This window comes from Canis aureus, chromosome 38, assembly GCF_053574225.1.
Source record: "Canis aureus isolate CA01 chromosome 38, VMU_Caureus_v.1.0, whole genome shotgun sequence".
Classification (NCBI taxonomy): domain Eukaryota; kingdom Metazoa; phylum Chordata; class Mammalia; order Carnivora; family Canidae; genus Canis; species Canis aureus.
This window is the reverse complement of record NC_135648.1, coordinates 20,500,768-20,525,880: the sequence shown is the minus strand read 5'-3', so window position 1 is coordinate 20,525,880 and position 25,113 is coordinate 20,500,768. Positions and strand designations below refer to the sequence as shown.

At 36.7% G+C, this 25,113-nt stretch overlaps 1 protein-coding gene across 1 annotated transcript; it reads right to left on the bottom strand.

Annotated features, from left to right (window-relative positions):
- Window positions 1-19,425: 19,425 nt before the first annotated feature.
- Window positions 19,426-20,099, bottom strand: LOC144307406 (ubiquitin-conjugating enzyme E2 variant 1). The gene has a single exon (XM_077887229.1). It carries the CDS (start codon window positions 20,071-20,073, stop codon window positions 19,630-19,632), a length of 444 nt encoding a protein of 147 aa, XP_077743355.1. The 5' UTR covers window positions 20,074-20,099; the 3' UTR covers window positions 19,426-19,629.
- Window positions 20,100-25,113: the final 5,014 nt, after the last annotated feature.

Sequence of the window (25,113 nt, the reverse complement as noted above, 5' to 3'; positions counted from 1 at the left end):
TAACTAACTAACTAAATAAATAAATAAATAAAATCTTCAAAAAAAGAGATACAGTTTACTTATGGAAAGGACAGGTTCAGTTTGTTTTTCACTGTATTTATCCATATTGTTTACTGTGTTTTGTATTCTATTAACTTCTTAAGATTCATGGAATTCAGTTTTACTCTAGAAAGTTTATTTTTGACATTCATTGTATACTGAGAACAAGCTAGTTTTTAAATTCATTAACTGGATTTACCTTTAATATTACTCTGTAAGGTAAAGATTGTTCTTTCGACTTGATGTATAAGGAAACTGCATCTCAAAAGAGGTTAAATAATTTGCTTAAGTTCACACAGGCTCGCCTACCACCAAAGTCCCCCCTGCTTTTCAGCTGGAATTCAAAGCAAAATATGAAATGTCTTTGAAGACAGTATAATCCAGAAGAAAGACATTATTTATACTGAGATGAGATAGACTCTACTATAAATATGAACAACTATGGAGTACAAAGAAAGGATGATTCAGAGTTGAAGTTGAGGGGAAGAGATTTTTCTGGATTAGGAGACCAGCCTAGAGTTTGAGTGGCACCAAGACAGAGCTACTGAGGACCTCCCCCCATAATTATTATTCACATACAAGGGTAGCTATTTTTAAAAAATTCTATTTTTTTTATTCATGAGAGACACAAAGAGAGGCACAGAGACATAGGCAGAGGGAGAAGCAGGCTCCCCAACAGGAGCCCCACGTGGAACTTGATTCCCCCGACTGACCGGGACACGCACTGAGCCAAAGGCAGATGCTCAGCCGCTGAGCCACCTAGGCACCCTGGGTAGCTATTTTTTAAAAAGATTTTATTTATTTGAGAGAGAGAGAGAGAGAGAGAGAGAGAAAATGAGTGAGATAGAGAATATGAGCAGGGGTGAGAAGCAGAGGGAGAGGGAGAAGCAGGCTTCCCCCCTGAGGAGGGAGCCCAAACCGGGGCTGGGTCCCAGCACCCTGAGATCATGACCTAAGCTGCAGGCAGACACTTAACTGACTGAGCCACCAGGCACTCCTAAGGGTAACTATTTTGAATAAGGAGTTCAAAGAAGGAATTATTTACTTCTATCTGCAAAATACTCATAAAGAAAAATTATTAATTATTTCTTCTAAGTAGCACTTTCCACAATCATTTAATGGAGATAATAGAATACAATATTGTAATTTACCTCCTCTCAGGGGAGCTGTAAGATTAAAATTAAGCTATTATATAATATTGACCTTAATTAAAATTACTTTAGAAATATAGTATTACTCTAAGAATCAATAGTTCACAACAGAAGTGACCATGCTGAAAAATCTAGAAGAAATGTTACCTCATTCATTTTGTTTCTCAGTAAGTAGAGATGCGTGTTTCCCTGAAAAATGACCATCTGCCTCCCATAAAAATATTGGATCCTTCTTTGCGAGAAATAGACTAGTAAAACTTTGGAATTTTGACATCAGTTCACTTTTTAATATTTCAGTTATGAAGGGCCTCTGCTGGGTGAGAAACAGTAAGATATTGCTATAGGTTTTATAGCTAGCTCATTTATAAATGCTCAGAACTCTTTGCAGGTAATAAAACTGCATGCCAGGTCAATCATAAACTCCACCTGCTTCTCATATATTTCTGGTAGCTAAGCTTTCGGAGAATTTTTATCCTTTTCTTAATATTCAAGGCTATTGCTAGTGTCTTTTCTGTGTTGCCATTAGATCTCTCTTTCGGTACTGTTGCTTGTTGTTGGTTGTCATTTTTACATGGAATCATTTAAAAAAATCATCAGTATCTCCAAGACCAAATGTATCTTCTAGTGTTTTCTCTGACTAAATCTCTTCTGATCACCGTCCTATTCTGCTTTAACAGTACAATTGCTTGTTAAATATGACACTGAGTCTGTAAGTCCCTTTAAAACTGTTTACAATTCTATATATATATATATATATATATATATATATTTTGGCCAGCCATAATTTAAGATCTCTCATCTCTCATAATGGGATATTGTAGTGGTCTCCTGACTGGTCTCCCTACCTTCCTTGGGTTCTCTCTCTCTCTCTTTTTTTTAATTAATTAATTTATTTATTATAGACATAGAGAGAGAGAGAGAGACAGGCAGAGACCCAGGAGGAAGGAGAAGCAGGCTCCATGCAGGATCCCAGGTCTCCAGGATCGTGCCAGAGCCAAAGGCAGGCGCTAAACCGCTGAGCCAACCAGGGATCCTCGGGTTCTTTTTTTTAAGAGGACCCATTCAAATCTTTCTAAAGAACAATTAAAATGATTTTACCTTCTTGTCCACACTCTTCTATGAATTTCCACAAAGTACCAAATCAGATACCTTCAAGGAGAGGCACATGGAGAAATCTATAAAATAGGGGCTCTGGAACTGGACACAAATGGACTCCATGTTCTGCCTGGGCAAGTTTTTGAAAAGATCTCCACTTCCTTTATGTGTACTAAAACCTCCAGGATGGCTATGAAGATAGTGTGAGTTAAGTAGCACAAAGTATACAGAATCCTTCCTGATGTATTGCTGGAGCTCAATTGATATTTCCTTCCTTCTGCCTTATAACATCCATGCACTCATCTGCTTTTTAAATTTCCAATATTCTTTTATAAACACTATTCTTTCATGCTTCCTGCAAAGATTCCAGAAGTTTTTCCCATCTTGTTTTGTGTGTTTTGTTTGCTTTCTTGCTTCCACAAACTAGAAATACTCACTAGCTGTTATGTCCTTTCCATATGTCCTTTACTGTTTTCTCATCTGTGAAAATTGTACCTGTCCCTTCAAGTGGTCCATGCAAAGATCCAACTCTTGCATGGATTATTTTTAAATTTCTTCCCACAGGAATGTTATTTCCTTTGAAACTTTGTTCTTTGCCTATGCTGTTTGGCACATTCTCCCTATTATATTATTTGAATTTTTGTTGCCAAACTCTCCACTCCATATGGGTAGCTGATTCAGGGCTACTTGTCTTAAAACATCCCGTAATTTCACATGATGGAAAGTCAATAAAATTAATGTGACAGATTATATTTCACAAAGATGGCTGCAATGATAACTCCCACCCCACATGCTCTTATGTGATGTAACACTGGCTGTTCCTCACCAAGAGCTATAATGCTTTTCTCTGCCCTCTTGAACGTGGACAGAAATTGTGCCTATATTGGTCAATAGAATAGGTCAGAGTAATGCTGTGCCTCTTAGCAGCTTCTGCTTTTTCCTTCTTAGGATGTTTGCTCTTGAGAGACCCATCCCCAAAATCTCCCTTTTCTGTTTGGGTTTTAGTTTGAATAATTTCTTTTGGTCTATCTTGATATATATTCAATATAACTTTAAGTTCACTGATTTTTTTCTTGTCTATGTCGAGTCGATGATGAGCTTATTAAAGCATTTTTTATTACTTACTACCAGATTCTTTTTAATTTTGAGTAATTCTATTTCATTTTATAAAAAAATGCTAAATTTAGCTGCTCTAACATTATAATAATTTAATATCTGCTAAAATTAATATTCTCATCAAACATACTACCCTCTAGAGCCTTCAACACAATAGTCATAATTTTCTTTTTTCTTTTTTTCTTTTTTAAAAGATTTTATTTATTTTTTCATGAGACACATAGATAGAGGCAGAGACACAGGCAGAGGGAGAAGCGGGCTCCTCACAGGAAGCCAATGGGGGACTCAATCCCCCGACCTGAGATCATGCCCTGAGCCAAAGGTAGATGCTCAACAGCTGAACCACCCAGGTGTCCCTACAGTCAGAATTTTAAAATATTCACTGATATTGCAATATCTGAATCATCTGTGGGTATTGTCTTATTGATTGTTTGTCTCTTTGTAATGTTTTGTTGTTGAAATCAGGACATTTTATGCAGTATAGTGGAAGGTGAGATAAATAATTTTACATATGGAAATAGGCCTGCCTTTTATTTTCAGAGGCCTTCAAAATGGGGTTTTGAATCTATCTAGTTAGGAATTGAGCTAGGTTCAGGATGTGTTGTTTCTATTATCCTTAGTGTACCATGGACCTCAAATATTTCTATTATTGGGATTGGTTTGTCAATAGGTTTTTCTCAATATCTATTCTACCCTCAAATTAGGGGTTTTCTTTATGCAGCATCTCAGAGAGGTTCTCTCTCCACATTCTTGCCATGCTCTCTGTAGTAGACCACTTGATATCTGTAGGTACTGGGCACAGGGCATTCTCTGTAGTTCTGATTAAGCTTCAATGTTAGAGGTGAGACTTTCTCTGTAATACTGTTTCATGCCTGACAATAGGTCTGTACCCTGGATGGATTTCTGTCTCAGCTCCAGGAATGGAATTTTTTTCACTTATGGCTTGAAGGATGTTTGTGGTCTTTTCCCCCCTGGCAGCTGAAGTCTTCGATATGTAGGAAAGGTAGGGAAGAAGGATCTAGGAAGGGCTTTTTTGTTTGTTTGTTTGTTTCTTTGTATATTTTTTTATTGGTGTTTGATTTGCCAACATATAGTATAACACCCAGTGCTCATCCCGTCAAGTACCCCCCTTAGTGCCTGTCACCCAGTCACCCCAAACCCCGCCACCTCCCATTCCACTACCCCTTGTTCGTTTCCCAGAGTTAGGAGTCTCATCTTCTGTCACCCTCTCTGATATTTCCCACTTATTTTCACTCCTTTCCCCTTTATTCCCTTTCACTATTTCTTATATTCCCCAAATGAATGAGACCATATGTTTGTCCTTCTCTGATTGACTTACTTCACTCAGCATAATACCCTCCAGTTCCATCCATGTTGAAGCAAAAGGTGAGTATTCGTCGTTTCTAATGGCTGAGTAGGAAGGGCTTTCTTCACACGGCAGCTGCTCAGTTCTCCACCAAGCCTGCACCATGAGGGTACAGATTTTACAGTTAATCCACCTTAACTAAAGACTCTTCTACACCTTACTTCCTCATGCCAAACACTGTAGTTAAATATACTTAAGAAATACAATCTTTTATAATTTTTAAAACATTCCAAGTTTTCTCTCTCAGAGCAATCTTCACCTATTAGATAAACTTTTGACTAAGCCTCTATTAATTCTACTGGTTACTTTTTACTTAGAGCGTCCCATCTGCCAGCAGTGTGAAGAAAGACCTGGCAGGAAGGCTGAGTTCAAGGTGAGGCTTAAGTGGAGTTTCAGGCTCAGGGTTGGTGCTCAGTGGGGCCCTGAATGAGAGGCTGGGCTCCGGCTCTAGATCACTGACACTCTTCTGATTGGCACCATTTGTTCCTGTGTTGGTGGCTGAGCCTTCTGGTGTCTTACGGTGTCCCAAATCCCTAGGGTTTGGAGTCAGCTTTGGGGCTAGGTCAGGTCAGAACTCAATCTAGGATTAGGGTTAGGGCCCAGCAGCTTGGAGGATTCTATCTTCCAGCAGTGTGTAGACTTGCCAGGAGGGCTGAGTTGAGGGCGAGGCTTAAGGTGAGGCTCAGGCTCAGGGTGGGTCCTTTCTTACTACCCTGTACTCCTCCAAATTTATTCATCTACCTTTTTTTTTTAAATTTTTTTTGAATTTTTTACTTATTTATGATAGTCACACAGAGAGAGGAGAGAGGCTGAGACACAGGCAGAGGGAGAAGCAGGCTCCATGCACCGGGAGCCCGACGTGGGATGCACAGGATCGCGCCCTGGGCCAAAGGCAGGCGCCAAACCGCTGCGCCACCCAGGGATCCCTCATCTACCTTTTAATGAATGAAAATGTACTGATTAATATATCTCTACTAGTAATTTAGAATTATGTACTTTTAGCTAACACTAAACCAGCCATGTCTAGAAATAACCTTTCTCTTCTGAAGGCAATAGTTATAAGATGATATATCTGCACAAGATTCAATGGAGATTCACTGTGTGCATAGAAACATAAATCTACTTGAAAGGGAAGATATTAATGACACTTTATTAGCTATAGGATGGCCTCTGAATAGTAAAAGGGGAATTTCTGTGGATTTGCCAGTAATTGGTGAGATAGCTCTAAGTAAAATCTAACCAGTAGAACTAAGAGAGGCTTAGTCAAAGTTTATCTAAATAGGTGAAGATTATACTGAAGGATAAAACTTAGAAAGCCTTAACAATTACAAAACAAACCTTAAATCTTGGTGGCTTACCATAATTCAGGTTTATTTCTCATTCACATTGCAGACCAATACGTAAATGAGTCATTGGAATAAAGGTGTTCCAAATAAGGCTCTCTATGTAGGTGTCAGGAAGTCAGGCTCCTTGTACCTATTTCTCCTCTGTTTTTTAAGGACTGAATTCTGTTAGTCTGACTAGCAGGAAGGTACCATTCAGACTATGGTGAAGCTATACATGCTATCAACTACCTTGGCCAGAGGTGACACATGCCAATTCTGTTCTTGTTCTGTTGGTGAAAACAACCATGTCTGAATTTGTAAGGAGTCTGGATAATAAGATCTAATGGTGTCAAGAGCCCAAAGGTCCAATGATAGATGAATGGATAAAGAAGATGTGATATGTACACATACTCACACACACATACACACACAGGAGTATTACTCAGCCATCAACAAGAATAAAATCTTGCCATTTGCAATGATGTGGATGAAACTAGAGGGTATTATGCTAAGGAAAATAAGTCAGTCAGGGAAAGACAAATATATGATTTCATTCATATGTGGAATTTAAGAAATAAAACAGATGAACATAGGAGAAGGGAAGGAAAAATAAATTAAGATGAAAACTGAGAGGGAGGCAAACCATAAGAGATGCCTAGCTTTAGGAAACATACTGAATGTTACTGGGGGGAGAGGGTCGGGGGAAGGGGTAACTGGGTGATGGGCATTAAGGAGGGCATGATGTAGTGAGCACTGGGAGTTAAATGCAACTGATGAATCACTAAATTCTACCCCTGAAACTAATTAAAAAAAATAAAAATAAAAAAATGAATGTTCACAAATAACTAGTTTCTGCCACAGAGTGTGTCTTCATAATTTTATTAATATTTTTTATATTCTTCTACATCAAAAATCAGGAAGGAATATATATGGAATTGAATGGTAAGAGGCATTGAGCAGGACAGATTAGCTAAATCATACCTGTATATGTTTTCCTTAAATGTCTAATATAATTCCTTAAATATTTGGTACAATTTGATATAAATTACCAGTGAAACTACCTGGGTCTTGAGGAGTTTTTTAAAAATGTTTTCACATGCAATATTTTTTAAAGCAGTTATGTAACTATCAGCTATCTTTTATCTTGTTGGGTGTAAGATTTTGAAAATGTCAATTAGCTTACGGGTGTTACTCAGATCTGTACACGTACAGCTGTTTTATTGCTGTGCTTTGTTGGGGCAGGTGGTTAAATTACTGGAGAATCCTCTTGATCTTGTGAGGCTTAATTTCATTCTTTTCTAGGGCAAATCTATTTTGGTTTTGTTCTCAGCAATAAGGAATTGACTTTATTTTACTCCTAAACTTTGGTTTTTCCAGTTCAGAAGAATCTCCCAGCCCTGGCTGAACCTCAATGGTGACCTATCCCTCTCGTGAGTGATCTCTGGTGCCCCTTCTTGGTTTTCAAACTCAAAGTAGCCATTCTCAGTGGTCCTCACAGAGTCTTTCTTGTCTTATACATTGCAGCCCAACGCATAAATTAGGAACCACAAAGGATCCCCATGCAAGTATCTGATGCCCTTCCTTTGCACAGCTCTGTCACCTCTGGACTCTGAGTCCCACCTGTTCTCCAGACTGGACTTTGCATCTTCAATGTAGTGAGACTACTCAACTTCCCTCCACTATGCAGTAAAAAGTGCTCCCAGGCAGGCATCTGGTCTAAACATGGGTATAATTAGGTGGTTTTGTTTTGTTTCATTTTTTCTCTCTCACTCTCAGGAATTGTATTCCTGCATTGAAATCAAAATTTTCTGATTTCATAGTAATTTACAGCAGAAGGTATGTCCTGTATCAGTTACTCCATTATGGTAGGAATGAGGAATTCCAGCTGAATCACCTCTGGTAATCAGTAGTTAATAGTTGCCAAAGTTTGTTTTCTACTCTCATGCTTCGTAATATTTTTTAATATCAGATAGTACATGTAATATTAGTGTATGGATACAATACAGTGTCATGCGTACTAATTTTATATCTAGTCACAAGACTTATGATTCATATATTGGTGGTAATCACCCTAGCTCACTTTTAGTATAGGAAAATTAATAAGCAATACTAATTCATCTTTCAACTGCTACTTATTTAGTAGATACTTGATCACTATAACTATGAGTTATTATGAAATTTAAGAAAACAGTAAAATGAGGACTACAAGTTTTACTGAAAGTCTTAGGCTTCAATTTTCTGTGTTCTTCTGATGCATATTTTCATATATATTTAAAACATATATATAATTATTTCATATTATTCCATGTAACATATCTCATACTATATATTAAAAAGAAAGAATAAAAAACATTCAAGCTTTCTCTGATGCTGACATTTTGAAAATGTCATAGTTTATAAGGAAATAATGAAAACCCATATTACATGGGAAAACACTCTGACCTTTTGCTCAGAGATTGATATGAGTTTTGGGGCAAGTTCTGTAAAGAAACTTAGAGGTAAAATTCACTTACTAATAAGTAATTGAAGATTTCAAAGGTCACAGCTCTAGCAACAATTTGGTCTTCAAGCTAGGACATAGAATAAATGTATTTTTTAATTATCAATTTTCCTCCCTGATGTTGTTATAGAAGCAATAGACGTGTAGAGTGTGTCTTCCTCAGGTGCCTTTGGATATTGATTTTAAATTCTTTTTTTTATTGGGGAGTACTTGACATTTAAAATACACAATTCAATACAATTTGACACATGTATACACCTGTAAAATCATCACCACAATCAGGATAATGAATGTAACCATCACAACCAAAAGTTTCCTGGTGCATCTTTGTAATCCATTCCTCTTTACTCTCATATGGTTTACAAATACATAAGGCACAGTTGTACTTTTTTTAAAAATCACTTTTGAGGTATAATTTATATACAGAAATCCATAGATATTTAATGCATACAACTTGATGAATTTGGAGATAAGTATATACGTGTGGAACCATCACCTCAGCCTAGGCTATAATAAATTTTATATTTTTTTCCCAAAAGTCTCCACCCCCCACCCTACTCTTTTTGGGTTGGATTTTTTTTTTTTTGTGATAAGAGCACTTAATATAAGATCTATGAGCTTAGTAAGTTTTTAAATATACAACAGAGTGTTGTTAACTATAGCCTTTAGGTTGTATAGGTTGATCTCTAGACTAATCATTTCCATTACTGAAACTTGTTTCCTTGACCAGTATCTCTCCACTTCCCCCCGCCACCGACCCAGCCACTGGGAACCATTATTTTACTTTTAGATTCCTCATAAAACTGGATCATACAGTATATGCCCTTTTGTGTCTGGCTTATTACATTTAGCATCCATCCATTTGTCACAAATGGCAGGGATTCATTTTTTTCTGCTGTATGTACATACTATATTTTCTTTATGCATTACTCTTTTGTGGACATTTAGGTTGTTTCCATACTTTGGCTCTTGTGAATAAAACTACAATGAATACAGGAATACAAATATTTCAACATCCTGATTTAAATTCCTTTGGATATATGTCCATCAGTGGCCTTGCTGGACTAGATAGTAATTCTATTTTTAAGTTTTGAGGAGCCTCATACTGTGTCCATAGTACATTCTCACCAACAGTTTCTAGGTTTTTATCCATTTGCTCTAGGTTGTCCACTTTGTTGGTGTGTAATCATTCATAATAGACTTGTGATACTTTTTATTTCTGTGGTATCAGGTATAAAGTCTCCTTTTTTGATTCTGATTTTATTTATTTGAGTTTTCTCTTTATTCTTTAGCTAAGAGTTTGCTATTTTTACTTTTCTTTTAAAAAACCCAATTCTTAGTTTCATTGATTTTCCCGTTTGTATTTTATTTATTTCTGCTTTAATTTTAATTATTTCCTTTTTTCTTACTAATTTTGGGTAGAGTTTGTTCTCTTTTCCATGTTTTTAGGTGTAAAGTTCAGTTTGTTTGAGATCATTTTTCATAAGCATTTATTGCTATAAAAGTCCATTTTTGTACTATTTTTATTGCATCCCATGAATTTTGATATTTTGTATTTTTATTTTCATTTGTCTTGAGATTATTTTCTCATATCCTTTTTGATTTCTCTTTTGATCCTATGATTACTTAAGAGTGTCTTAATATTCATGTATTTGTAAGTTTTGTAATTTTCATTCTATTCTGATGTCTAGTTTCCTTGTCTTGGGATCAGAAAAGAGATATGAAATGATTTCAGTCTTTTTAAATATAAGATTTGTTTTGTGATCTCACATGTGATCTATGCAGGAGAATGTTCCATGTGCACTTGAGAAGAATGTGTATTTTGCTGCTGGGGGTGGAAGGTTCTATATATATGTCTGTTAGTTCCGTTTGGTAGATAGTGCTGTTTAGTTTTGTGGTTTTCTCATTGATTTTCTGTCTGACAATCTGTTCATTATCAAGAGTAGGATACTGAATTCTACAATCTTCTTGTATTGATGTTTATTTCTTCCTTTAGATTTGTCAGTGTTTGCCTTATATGGTTAGGTGCTTTGATGTTGGGGGCCTCTTCCTGATGAATTGACCCTTTTATCATTATATTCTTTAGCTCCAGTAACATTTTTTTGTTTGTTTGTTTGTTTTAAAGTCTATTTCATCTATTTTAGTAAAGCCACTGCAGTTCTATACCATGGAAACAGTATGTAGCTGGGGTGGGGTGAAGACACTCTAACCTCCTGCTTTTCTGGGAAGGAACAAACATCCTCACTGGGAGCTGAGAAGTGGAGTGTTGTGTTTTTGGCTGCTGTATTCTGGAGTAGGGTCTCTGTCTTGCTATAAATGAAAGGGGGGTGGGGAAGGCAGGGAATGGTCTAGGCTCAAACCACGTATCTCCCCTTTCCTACAAATTGTAGATTTTCTTGAAGGATTTTTTTTCCATTTGTTTGTTCTTCTTAGGATCATTTGCAGAGACTTTATTTTTTTTTTTTTGCAGAGACTTTAAATAGTTGTTTGTGTGTTTTGATAATTTTCACCAGCTTCCCTGGGGAGTGGTTCAGCAGAGCGCCTCATGCTATCATGCCCAAAGTCTCTCTGTGACAGTTCTAATTTAAGATGACAACATGTTTACATTTATTTAAACTTGATTCTTACACAAGGTTCAGTTATTTACTTTCTCTGTTGTTTGTGCATTGCAATATCTTGTAGTTTTTTTTTTTAAAGGAAAAAATACCATGAGTGAATGTATCACTGAAAGGAACACATCACTGGCTAAACTGCTTTGGATCTTTTTCAATGTATAGTATAGATTGTGATCTGATAATATTGCTCATATATTACTAATAAAATAAATTTTATTTACAGATAACTTAATCACTGCCTATTTGAGTCCTCCATCACTGATTCTGAATCCCATTGTCTATACAATGTAATCCACACTTACGAGTAAGATATACTATTAAGACCCAGTCTATTTCTCTGGTCTTATTCCCACCCTACCCCCCACAACACACTTTCTCTGTACAGCTTCTAGTTATAACAGAATATTTGATATTCCATGTACATGTGCTACATTTCCATTTCTACCGATTGCTTAAGTTTTTCCTCAAATTGAGATTAACATGCTTCATACTCCATCTGGAGAAACGGTAGTCATTTTGTCAGATGAGTTAGAATATTATTTTCTTTGTAAATGAAATGTATATAGCTAGAAATGATGGAGCTGCTGTATGTGCTAGGTAGTTTTCATATGATTCCAAATTTGAACTAAACCCAAAGAAGTCACAATGTCATTGTAAGTTTACATGTGTTTCTGACATCATAGCCTCTTCTCATTTCTGTAGAACGTTTGGGTTCCCATAAAGCTTTCCCTCAACATTTCCCTTGGTAACACCCTCATCTCACTTTCCACAGAATACACACTTTGTTGTATACTTTGTATACTTCATTGTTGCAGAGAATATTCTTCATAATGTTGTATCATATTGTATCAGTTTGCAATGCTGAATTCATAGATCTGATCATTTTGATAATAACTTATAAGAGAGTTTATTTCTCTTAATTAATCATGAAATTGTTGAGGCTATTCTGTTTGTTTTGGTAATCATAAGAACCAAGAATCCCCAAAAGCCACAAAGATACTCTCAGGAAATATATGTGGAATCCTCTAATTTTATGGCTTTTGTTTTAATAGATAAATAATTCATGAAGATTTGGGATTTATTATTATAACATAATAATATTTTTCTTCTTATTCAATTAAACTTTAAAGTGATTCTACAGACATCAATAAAATATTATTAGAAAAGACTATATAGGGACGCCTGGGTGGCTCAGCAGTTGAGTGTCTGCCTTTGGCTCAGGGCGTGACCCTGGAGTTCCGGGATCGAGTCCCACATCAGGCTTCCCACAGGGAGCCTGCTTCTTCCTCTGCCTATGTGTCTGCCTCTTTCTTTGTGTCTCTCGTGAATAAATAAATAAAACCTCTTTAAAAAAAAAAAAGAATATATAACATCCAACAGAAACCAGGCACTGCATTTTAGCTGCAGCTCCAAAAATGAAACTTGGAATTCTTTGAAAAGAAATCAAATTCACAACTTTACATATGAATAATACAAAACAAATAGTTAATACAATTTGTTTGGAGTTCTACTGCAACATAAACATAAATTACTTGGTTTCTCATGTATTAGCCATGACAGATAGGAAATTTATTTCAAACCCTTGAGATAGCTCAATTTCTTAGTCTTTGTCCCCTAATCTTCAACAAAACAATATTTTAAAAAGTCATAGTAGCAAAACATAGGGTAATTGATATTATAAACCATCAATCTGAAAGACACTTTTCTAATAATTATCTTTTGCCATCTGAAATGCATCTTGCTGCAATTTATCTAGGATTAATCGATTATATAGTGTTCAGGCAAACTGATGTTCATTCATTGTGGTCAAAGGCAAAATTTGAACTTGTGTCAAGTCACGGGAGGACTTTCATAAGCCTTCAATTTTTAATAAAATTTGAGCATGTATATCTATTTTCATTTGGGCTTTCTGAATATTAGTAAGCCTCAGTGTCTAAGGTATGCACACTGGAGAGTTTTAGTTCATTGTCCTCTAGTTAAATTCCTTGCCTTCCAAATTTCTATCTTTTCCTCTTCTTTTCTTCACGAGTATTTATTTTTTACACAAAATTGAAATTGCTGGCATAGTTCTAGCAATATCATAATCCTCAGAAAATGAAAAGCATAGTCAGTATATTTCTTTATAAGTTCATTCTTAGATACAGCAGTTTTGCCAGTAAGTTCTGTTACACACAGTGCTGATGGTAGTACTTGATTCACGTGTGATAATATATGGATGTACAAGGGCGTGTGTGTTGAAGTAAATGTCTTAAATAAGATGGGGGCAAAGAGGGGCGCCTGGGAGGTTCAGTGGGTTAAGCGTGTCAGACTCTTGTATCTTTAGATGGCACATGTTTTCTTCTACCTACAAAGAGGTGTGATTTTAAGCAAGGATGAAGTTCCGGGGTTTGGTGGGGTGAATGACAAAATAGGAATTAGTATAAGTGCTCTGTTTTGTTTTGTTTTTCCTAGGTATTTGGAATGCCAAAATCCACAGACAAGACGAAGGGTGGCTAAATGGGACTTCACAGCATCATGTACCCTACTTTAATATATTCATCATAATTATAGTTTTCCATTTATTTGTGATAATTTGACTGACATCTGCATCTCTTACTCATATAACATTCAGTGAATATCAATTTTTGCCCATCTTTTAATCTCCCAGTGCTCAAAATCATGTCTGGAACATTGCATATGCTAATAAATATTTTTTAAGTGAAAAAAAATCAGACCATTTTCTTGAGTAGCTCCAACCTACTTTTTTTTGGGGGCGGGGGGCTATTTCCTTGGCCAAGCAATACCACTTACACAAATACCAAGGGAAGAACTTTCCTAGGTCTTCTATGAAAAGCATCTACAAGATCCGTTAGTTTTGCTACTTTTCTCCTATACTATCTGATTTGATGTTCACAGAAAGGCAGGGAAGGTTTTATTTTCTTTATTTTATGTATAAGAAAACAGACTCTCAGGAGTTAAGTATCACAGATAAGAATCAAATACCTAATTGTTTTTGCCAGGACTTAAACCCAAATCATATTATTCCTAGCCTAATTTTCTTTCCACCATATTGCATTTACTGTGGCAAATTTAGTAAGCACATCAAGGGTGGCAGGTAATTTAAAACATTATCTTCATCCTCAAAACAACTCTGAAGTTTAATTTTATAATGTCTATTTTTCAGATGCAAAGCTGGAGCTGAGATAAATGAAAGGATTTACTGATGCAAGTAGTGGTGGTCAGAAATTATGAATGTCTCTTGGTTTGCAAATTCTGTATTACACCGCTTTTCTGTAGCAAGTGCTCATTGGAGAATTAAGATTTCATAAAATTGAAAATTTTATAACCCTGGGGGCAAGTCTTAACTTCTTTAATTAAACCTGGGTTGTTAACAGAACCAATCACACACTTGGGGTGGGGGTAGCAGAGACAGGACTTTATAAGAATATAAAAAATATTAATGAAATAATTACTAATTTGACGTTTAAAAGTTAAAACTTTCTTACTTCATATGCACCATAAGATTTTATTAAACATTAAGTAATTAACATTTCACATATAATCAGATGTAGTACTATAAGCATAACTCAAGAAATTTTTCAGTAAAATAGATACATAAAATAATTTAGCCATAAATGCATTTTTTGGTTATTAATAAATTACATTAACTTTACACAGCTAATTGATCAATAGACTTCTTTTTAAAAAAGATTTTATTTATTTATTTGAGAGAGAGAGAGAGAGCGAGAGCGCGTGTGCATATGTGCTCATGAGCCGAGCTTGAGTGAGGGAGGGGAGGAGCCAAAGGCGAGGGAGAGGGAAAAGACTCTCAGACTCTATGCTGAGTGCAGAGCCCTACTAGGGCTTGATCTAACAACCTCGAGATCATGACTTGGTCCAAAACCAAGAGTTAGTTGCTTAACCAACTGAGCCACTTAGGTGCCCTGATCAACAGATTATCTCTAAAAAGTGAAAAAAAAAATAAATAAAAAGAGAGAAAAATGAAAACAATCTAACTGAAACAAAAGAAAATCCTTTTGGTCACTAGTCATGACTATTCTCTACTAAAACTGCAAAGCTGAGTTTATGCTTTTTTCTTTCCCTTCAAACTTCTTGAATAGTTCCATTTTATCTTTCATATGTACACACATATATATGTGTATGTGTGTATTATCTATATGTGCATCATATAGTTGTGAGTGTGTGTGTCTAAGAACATCCTTCATTCTCCAACTAAGGGGCTTTACACATTACACAAAGAAAGACAAATCATTCGTTATATTGTTAAAATGGCTTGTGAAATTTTATGTTTTTGAATACTTATTTCCTTTACCTGTTATTCATTTTCTATTGTTCAAATGTTCACTGAGTCCATTCTGGACTAAATATTATTCTCAGATAAACCATTCCAAATCCACAGACAAGACGAAGGGTGGCTAAATGGGACTTCACAGCATCATGTACCCTACTTTAATATATTCATCATAATTATAGTTTTCCATTTATTTGTGATAATTTGACTGACATCTGCATCTCTTACTCATATAACATTCAGTGAATATCAATTTTTGTCCATCTTTTAATCTCCCAGTGCTCAAAATCATGTCTGGAGCATTGCATATGCTAATAAATATTTTTAAGTGAAAAAAAATCAGACCATTTTCTAGATTTATTTTCTTCTTCTTCCTTAAACTTTATAATAAACATTTTTACGAAGTTCAATATATTTTTTTTTCAATTTAAATTGTGTACACAGAATATATTTTAAATAATACTTATAATATGGAGCTCTTTATTTGTCCATTACTCACTTTAGATATTATTTATGCCATGTTTTACATTTCATTCCAGCTTTGCCTTTTCAAAAAGGAAATTTTAGCTTTGCCACCTGTACTGTCAGTCTGGAGATGACAATTAATTTTATGAGGCTAGCAAGCTTTCTTTTTCATGTCAGCTATGAGAAAATTTTTAGAAAAATTTAGTGGTTAGCTATTATAACATCCATACCTACAAAAGGTCCAAAATTATTACTGTTTTCAATTTGTTTTAAAGTGATTCAAATTTAATTTTATATTTAGTAATGTTAAGGTGATAACAAGAGTATTAGTAAATGCCACTCTACCTTGAGGATTAAGGATTTGATAGTTTAGCCTAATAGGGACAGACATTGATCCAGATTTGGGTCTCTTTATGTTTGATGTATTATTTTTTCTTTTTATTTCTTTTCTGTTGCATGCCATTAGGAACTTATTTTACATATTTTTTAAAGATTTATTTACTTATATGAGAGAGCGAGAGAGAGAGCACAAGGGTCGGAGGGAGAGGGAGAGAGAACATCTCAAGGAGACTCATGCTGAGTGCAGAGCCTGATTAATGGCTTGATTTCATGATCCTGAGATCACAACTGGAGTTGAATCCAAGAGTCAGTCACTTAACTGACGTCCTACCTAGGTACACCTATTTTATCTTCTTTAAAATCAAGCTTTTTAGGGGTACCTGAGTGACTCAGTCAGTTAAGCATCTGATTTTGGCTCAGGTCATGGTCTCAGGGCCCTGGAATTGAGCCCCACATCAGGCTCCCTGCCCAGTGGGGAGTCTGCTTTTTCCTCTGCCCCTCCATCTCACTTGTTCTTTCTCTTTTTCTCGGCCTGCACATGAGAATAAATTAAAAAAAAAAAAACAAATAAATAAAAATTTAAAAAATAAGTTATTAAAATAAATTAAGTTTTTAAATTCTGGTATAGTTGACATACAGTGTTATATTAATTTCAGGTACACAATATAGCAATTCAACAATTCCATACATTATTCAGTGCTCACCATGACAAGTGTACTCTTTAATGCCCATCACTTATTTAACCCATCCTGCAACCCACCTCCTCTCTGGTAACTGTCTGTTTGTTCTCTATAGTTTAGAATCTGTTTCTTGGTTTATCTCTCCCTCTTTTTTTACTTCATTCATTTGTTTTGCTTCTTAAATTCCACATGTGAGTGAAATTATATGGTATTTGTCTTTCTCTGAGTTATTTTGCTTAACATTACATTCTCTAGCTCCATCCATGTTGTTGCAAATGGCAACACTTCATTCTTTTTTATGGCTGAATAATAGTCCATTGTATGTATGTATATATATATCACGTCTGCTTTATCCATTCGTCTCTTGGTAGATACTTGGGCTGCTTCCATAATTTGGCTATTGTAAATAATGCTACAACAGACATAGTGAAAATTATTTTATCTCTTGCTGTTTCTGGTTCCTCATCTCTTATAAGTAATTAATAATTACCATTTGGTGTATGGAATAAATAAAATTGGACGTTAATTAAAATAACACACATGTATTTAAATATTTGTGTATGTCTGTGTATTCTGACACAACATACTTTTGCAAATGGTAGAAATAATAGGCTTTCCTTATTAGTACTTATTTAAGTAAGAAATTAACATTTATAGTAATGACATGAAAAAATCTGATAAATGTCAGATCGTTAGTGAATACAGTTTGTAGGATCTAATCTTCCCTCACTCAATATGCACACACACACACACACACTCACATACTTTCTAAAGTTAGGATCTAAGGTGTTCCCACAGAATTACAGTGTTCACAGTGTAAAAATCATTGTCATCTGGTTACCTTCATAAAGTGTCCATAAAAGGTTGCCTTGTCAATATTTGAAGTGAGTTTTGCAGGTGAGATATTTTTTCCATTCAATAGACTTAAAACCATATGTACCTATTCCACCCTTTATAGCTATGATGTATGCTTAGGGCTCAAGAAGCAAATCAAGTCTTTGTATTTAGATGCTCTTGATTCCAGTTAAGAAGGCAGAAGAAAGACAAAGGTCAACTTCTGTTCCTTTTGGTCCTTTCTGCCAATAAGCAAAATTGTGGAAATTTGATTTATTTCTACAGCAGTGTTCCACTGTCCGTTCTCTGGCTGCCATGTCCAAAGGTAGTTTTGGTGCTGATGCAGCATAAGTGGCATATTTATTCATGGCCCCTAGTTTTTTTTTTTTTTTTTTTTTTTTTTAGAACACAATGAATCGCTTTTATTTCGGTATGCATCCACATCTCAGCATTTAGTGGTCCTGAACAGAAAAGTGGAAAAACGCAGCAATTTGCCAGGAAGTCAAGCCCGCCAATTTCGGGGATCTGCTGTGCACACTGAGTTCTTTCTCGATCCCTGCTGAGGACCATGAGACGCAGCAGCACCAAAACCAAAGTATGCACCGAATCCAAGGTTCTTTTCGTTCCAGTTGTCAGATTCCAAACTAGACCCAAATGGATTGTAAGATGACCACATGAGAACCCTGTTTAAAACTTCTTCAATTGTTAAAAGCAAAAGCAATTATAGGAAAAGAAAACAATTCATTCAGAGGGATCGTGTGTGCTTACAAGTGTCTTCTGTGGCCTTTCTCCAAGTTTTACCACCAAGCACTTTGAGAGCTGGCAGGTCTGAATACCCCTGGTGACTGTTCTTTTCACTTTATCAAAACCTGAGCTAAAAAACGGCATCAGCTGATGATGACAGCAGAGGGTGGCAGGGCTGAGGACCCAATATTCATTCCCAGGCTGGTGGAGAGTGAGTAAATGTGGTTCCAAACTAAACGAGGGAAGTCAGAGACTCTTTCCAACCTTACCTGATGGCTTCTGGCCAAAGCAAGGAAGTATTGGGTTGTGATGGTGCAAAAAGGGACTTGAGGAGGAAGGAAAAAGCAGCACCCCTCGATTAAGGTGGGGGAGAAGATATGGGGAAAGCCCTGAATTCCTCACCAAAGGCCAATTTCAGAGGGGAGCAGAGGGGGTTACAATCTATGCTTCGGCCGAGGGTGGTCATGGGAAGAGAAAGGATGATGGCTTGGAGGGGGGAGGGCATCATTTAAGACTTAAAAAAGGAAACCAGGGGTGCAGCTGGAGCACCCCTGCACACCCAGCAGTAGTCCCACAGGCTGCGACCTGAAACCTTCACGCCTATTCTAGCAAGCCACCCCAAGCTGGAGGGCTGTTGCAGGGACAGAGGGGTGGGTGGAGGGAGGGAGGGAGGGAGCCAGCAGGAGGAGAAGGGGAGAAGGCAGAGACCCCAGGCCATGTAATCAGCAGCAAGGTGATTGTGTGATGTGTCTTTTCACAGTTGAGTTAGATGTGCCCCACCGGTTATGATGGGAATCAATTTAAATATACTTTCTTGATCCCAGAAGTTCAACTATGTGGACAGTGGTTACACTTGACAGGATGATTTGTTATAGCACAACTTATATATTTCAAATGGACAAAAAATTAGTATCGTTTACAGTATCTTAAGATAAATTGCCTTTGAATGGGAGCTTCCTTTCCAGTACTTTTGAGGTCTACAAGACGTATCTAGAAAATGTACTACTGTGGAAAATGACTGCTTAAATCGAATGGGGGGGGAGAGGGGGCCTGTGGTTTCTCTTTTTGATTAATTGCTGTAACACTGTCCTTCGGGTGGCTGAGGGAGTTTCATGTTTTCTTTAGACATCATTAGGCGCCGGAGCTCTTGCAGGACAACTTTGATGCTATATGAATTCTGCCATTTTGCTAGCACGGATATGGCTCTTGGGTCCACCACTCCATTAGAACTATTAACTCCATTCATATTAATTTTTGTTACAAATCTTACAAAGGGGGGTGCTTCTGGGTATTTAGGTCCACATTCTATTTTAAGGCTGTATATTCGGTTTTCATAAATTGTTCTTGGAGGCCCAATTATCATCCCTGTCCATCTTGTAAGTGTCATGTCTTCGTCATCTTCTAGACCCCAGCTAACTGTGCCATCTCCTACTCCTTTCTGGCCTTCTTCCAGTTCTTCCAACAGTCGAAAATTGCGAGGGACTTTTACTCCCGAGCCCGTGGTGGCTGCCATCTTGCGTCGCTGTCGCTCGAAGGCCGGCCCATGGCCCCTAGTTTTTAAGGGGCAGACACGGTGTTGTGTTCATGAACTCATGCCTTCAGGGCAACCTCGGAGATGACTTTGATTAGTTAGTTCTTTATGCTCATGGGATTTGTTCCAAGATACTTTCAATTCCAGCAATTTTGTAAGACCAAGACCTTCATTATTTTTAGCTTTCTTCCCTCTTCCCTCCTCTTTTATGCATCAGTGGATTCCAAAGCAGTGGCCTAGAAAAGGCAAATATTATTCCACATTCCACAAAATTAAAGAAAACATTTGATTGAAATAACTTACAGGTTAATTGCAATACTGCCATCTTCATCTATTATTCTTACCTAATAGCAGTTAAGAATTCAGGGCAAATTTGCAAGGACTTGGATGGAGCTGGAAAGTATAATGCTAAGAGAAACAAGTCAGTCAGAGAAAGACAGATACTTTATGATTTCACTCATATATGGAATTTAAGAGACAAAATGAAGAAACATTGTGGGGGAAAGAGAGGCAAACTAAGAAACAGACTCTTGGGGCACTTGGGTGTCTCATTCAGTTAACTGTCTGCCTTTGGCTGAGGTCACAATCCCAGGATCAAGCCTTGCATCTGGCTCCTCGCTCAGTGGGGAGTCTGCTTAAAGATTCTCTCTCCCTCCCTGTGTGCCCCTCCCCGATTTGTGCTTGCTGACACTCTGTCTCAAATAAATTAATAAAATCTTTAAAAAAAAAAAAGGAAACAGACTCTTACCTATGGAGAACAAACTGATAATTACTAGAGGGGAGGTGGGTGGAGGGATGGGCTAAATGGGTAATGGATATTAAGGAGGGCACTTGATGTGATGAGCACTGGGTGTTGTATGGAAGCGCTGAATCACTAAATTCTACACCAAAACTAAAAAGAAACAAGAAAAAGAAAAATAAAGAATTCAGGGCAAAATTTAAGTATTTTAAAAAGAGACTGAAATAATTTTCTTTGAATACTTTGAAAAAAGAACTTGTATTTAGCCCCTAAACTATTTCATGACCTTTACAGCCTACTTGCTTGTCCTCAATCATAATATGGGATGTACTGCAAGTTATTTATAACTAATACCAAGAAACTGATTATTTTGAATGTTTTACCTTACAAAGTTGGAGAGAATTCACGTCATTCCTCTGTTGACATCACTTCTGCTCATTTTATTCAATATCCTTTTTATAGATAGTGGTGAAAGTATAAGGTACATAGCTTGCACACCAATAATTGTACTTTATATACCCTACTTCTCTATGACAGAGCTCTTTGCTTATAGCGGTAATTACAAATTAGTTTAGTAACCTTGTTTTCTGTCATTGCTATGGCCGTGGTTTGGATTGGCCAGTATTAATTTGCATATTCAAGAAATATCTATTGAGTTTCTACTATTCAGGACAATGATTCTCCTGTGATGAACAACACAGGCATAGAACTGGCCTCATAAGAATTAAATTCTAAGAAGGATGACAGACATGAAACAACTAAATATACAATTAGTTATCGGTTTACAATAGTTACAAAAGAGAATTATAGTTTAGTGTGAGATCATAAAATAGGAGTATTACTGAGTCTCAGAGATGAAGAAAGACTTGCTCGATGGTAGGATTATCAAATTGAAGTTTTAAAGAATGAGTAGAAAGTTATGTTGGGTGAATAAGAGGAGATCTTTATAGAAGGAAAGAAAAGAATAAGATATACTGCATGAAGATGCATTTTGGAAATAAGTGTAACTCTAACAACAAAAGAGGGCTTTGATAGCTGTTGTCATAGATCATAAGGAAGGATTTAAAGAATCTGGGTGGAAGAGCAATGGGAAGCTTATTGGTTTCAAGGAGAAGTGACATGATCAGTTCTGCATTTTAGAATGATACCTATGGATGAGCTATGGATGAGAGGAAATTTGTGGGAAGACTGATGATGAGGCTGTTTCGTAAATCCAAGCAAAAGGCTTGGATTAGGGTATTGGTAACAATGTGTCCACTGAAAGGTGATAGAGAATTGTATAAATGTTACTCAAAGCTCTATTACTCCTTAAACTATATCAAGGAAAAAGTCTCAGCTTTAATTTCTAGCATAACCATGTCACACCTTTCCCAGCATATTGTCATGTGCATTAAATCAAAACAAATGAAAAGCTGATTTATTTCTGTTGTGATATGGTCCAACTTTCATATGAGTTAAGAATTCTCAAATTTATTTCATTTGAGAATAAAAATGATGTTCAAACAAACAAAAAAAAGGCAGATGGCATAATCACTAATCCTCTTCAACTTTGCAATAATATGATTCTTGTTTGTGCAATGTGTATAGAGAAAAGAACCCCCTTGGTTTTTCTCATTTATTGAAACTCTTGAAACCTAACAAGCTGGATTAAGATTGTTGAAAAAGCCTAAGGTGTCAAGGGACTTTGTGTATTGTAGCATGGAGACTTTGCTTGTCAGATGTCTCAACTATAGAGAAAAGTAACACTGGCATGACAAAAATGGTATTGTTGACGTTTATAATGCCCCTGGGGCTAGGTGTCTAATGCAAACATACCACATAATTCCCTCTCCAAATAATTTGTTTTTAAAATCAATGCTTTCAGGAAACTAGGCAATTTTTTAATGTAAATTTCTCTCATGTTCTAATTAACCACATAATTAATTAAAAGTATTGAGAATATATTTTAGGACTTTTAACTTAGAGAAATCAATATGACATACTTGTTTAGAAAATGTGTTCCCTTTTTAATAGAATATACAATTTAGGGCAGCCCGGGTGGCTCAGTGGTTTAGTGTCACCTTCAGCCCAAGGCGTGATCCTGGAGGCCCGGGATTGAGTCCCATGTCAGGTTCCCTGCATGGAGCCTGCTTCTCCCTCTGCCTGTGTCTCTGCCTCTCTCTCTCTCTCTCTCTCTCTCTCTCTGTCATGAATAAATAAATAAAAAATCTTCAAAAAATATACAATTTCTATATTGTCATATAAAAATTATTGATATCTTTGCCAGAGACACATTTATTGTTATTTATTCTGAATCCCAATGTTTATAGTATACTGAAAGAAGATTGCCAAAACCTATATGTATTGTCAATACATTCCCAATTTTTTAAAAAGACTTTATTTATTTATTTGAGAGGGAAAGAGAGTGAGCATGAGCGGGGGGGGGGGGGGGAAGGGAGGGTTAGAGGGAAAAGCAAGCTCCCCACTGAGCAGAGAGCCCTACATACTGGTTAATCCCAGGACCCTGATATCATGACCTGAGCTGAAGGCAGATGCTCAACTGACTGAGCCACCTAGGTGCCCCAATACATTCTCTTTTATGTAGAGAATTCAAAATAAGGTCCTAAAAAGGGTATCTACCAGTGTATGATTTGGTATGTATGATCACCACAACAATAAGGAAAATTAAAAAAAAAAAAACCAAAATATGAGAAGTTGAAAGCAAAGAATGGAGCTTTTAAGTTTAGGAAAGTTTTATTCTCAGGGCACCTGACTGGCTCAGTTGGTTAAGCAGCTAACTCTTGGTTTTGGCTCTGGTCATGATCTCAGCATCCTGGGATCGAGCCCTGTGATGGGCTCTGTGCTCAGTGTGTGTGTGTGTGTGTGTGTGTGTGTGTGTCTGCTTGAGATTTTTTTCTCTCTCCCTCTGCCCCTCCCCTACTCAAATGGTGTTCTCTCTCTCTATAAAATAAATAAATCTTTTTTTTTTCGAAAAAAGAAATGTTGATTCTGTCGAAATTTTAAAAATAATTATTTGCTTTTAGAGATAATAATTTACACATGCACACTTTCAAACTCATAACTTTCATTTTCGGATTTGTAAAAGTACAAGTATTTATTGACATGTGGACACTAAATGTACTCTGGTTAGAGAGGCTCTCTCAGTTAGGAAAGGCTGATAAAAGCTTAAGAAGTAACAAATTGATTATCCCCAGGTTTAGGAAATCTCAATTGAGCGGTCCAGGGTTTCTGTAGCTGCTCCATGATGTTATTGAGAACACAAAGATACTAATTTTTGGTTCACACCTTCATCTTATAGCTTTCAGCCACATGTTTCAGGATGACTGAGATTCTAAGCATTACCTTAAGATTCCAGGTAGGAGTAAAGAAAAGAGTAAAAACCAAAAAGACCCAAAAAACCAAAAGCTAAAAACCCTAAACCAAAGAGGGCCTTACAGGCTGAGTCCTTACAGAGTAAAAACCTTAAAAGCCCAATGGCATCTGCTTTTTTTTTTCTTTTTCTTTTTAAGTCTATACCTAGCCAAAAGTAGGCTTGACAGGTGCTTTATATATTTAATCTTCTATACAAAGGGAAGGCTTGGAAATAAGGCTTGAGAATAGTTTTGAGTACTTAATCCACATAATTTGCCCCAGAGCCTTTGTGCTTTTTCTTCAGACAAAAATGGAGAAAGTTCTGGAAAGTAGGTAATATTTATATAGCATCTAAAATGTAACAATATACAAGGAAGTCGGGGGGGGGTTGCCAACAGGAGAGAGGATAGGTCAACAAAATAGCAGAAATGAAAAATATAAAGATGGATGGTCAATGACTTAACTGTACATAGAAATCTGAATGAAGCCTGAACTTCCAGGAAGGAAAGCCAGTAAGAAATAAATCAATTGTGTTTGCAGAATCCTGGAATGCCTCGGGAACTGGAGTGAGAGTTACTTCAGAAGATGAGAATGACTGGGGCACCTGGGTGACTCAAGAGTCCAACTCTTGGTTTCAGCTCAGGTCCTGACATTGAGGCCCAGGTCATTTCTGTGCTCAGCACAGAGTCTGCTCAAGATTCTCTCTTCCTCTGCAATAGATTTTACTTATTTATTTGAGGGAGAGAGAGAGAGAGAAAGAGAGAGAGAGAGAGAGAGAGAGGACCCCACAAGTCGAGGGAGGGATAGAAGGAGAAAGGTAGCAGCTGACTCTCCACCAAATGTGGAGCCTGACTTGGGGCTCGATCCCAGTATCTTGAGGCCATGACCTGAGCCAAAGTCAAATGCTTAACTGACTGAGCCACCCAGGTGCC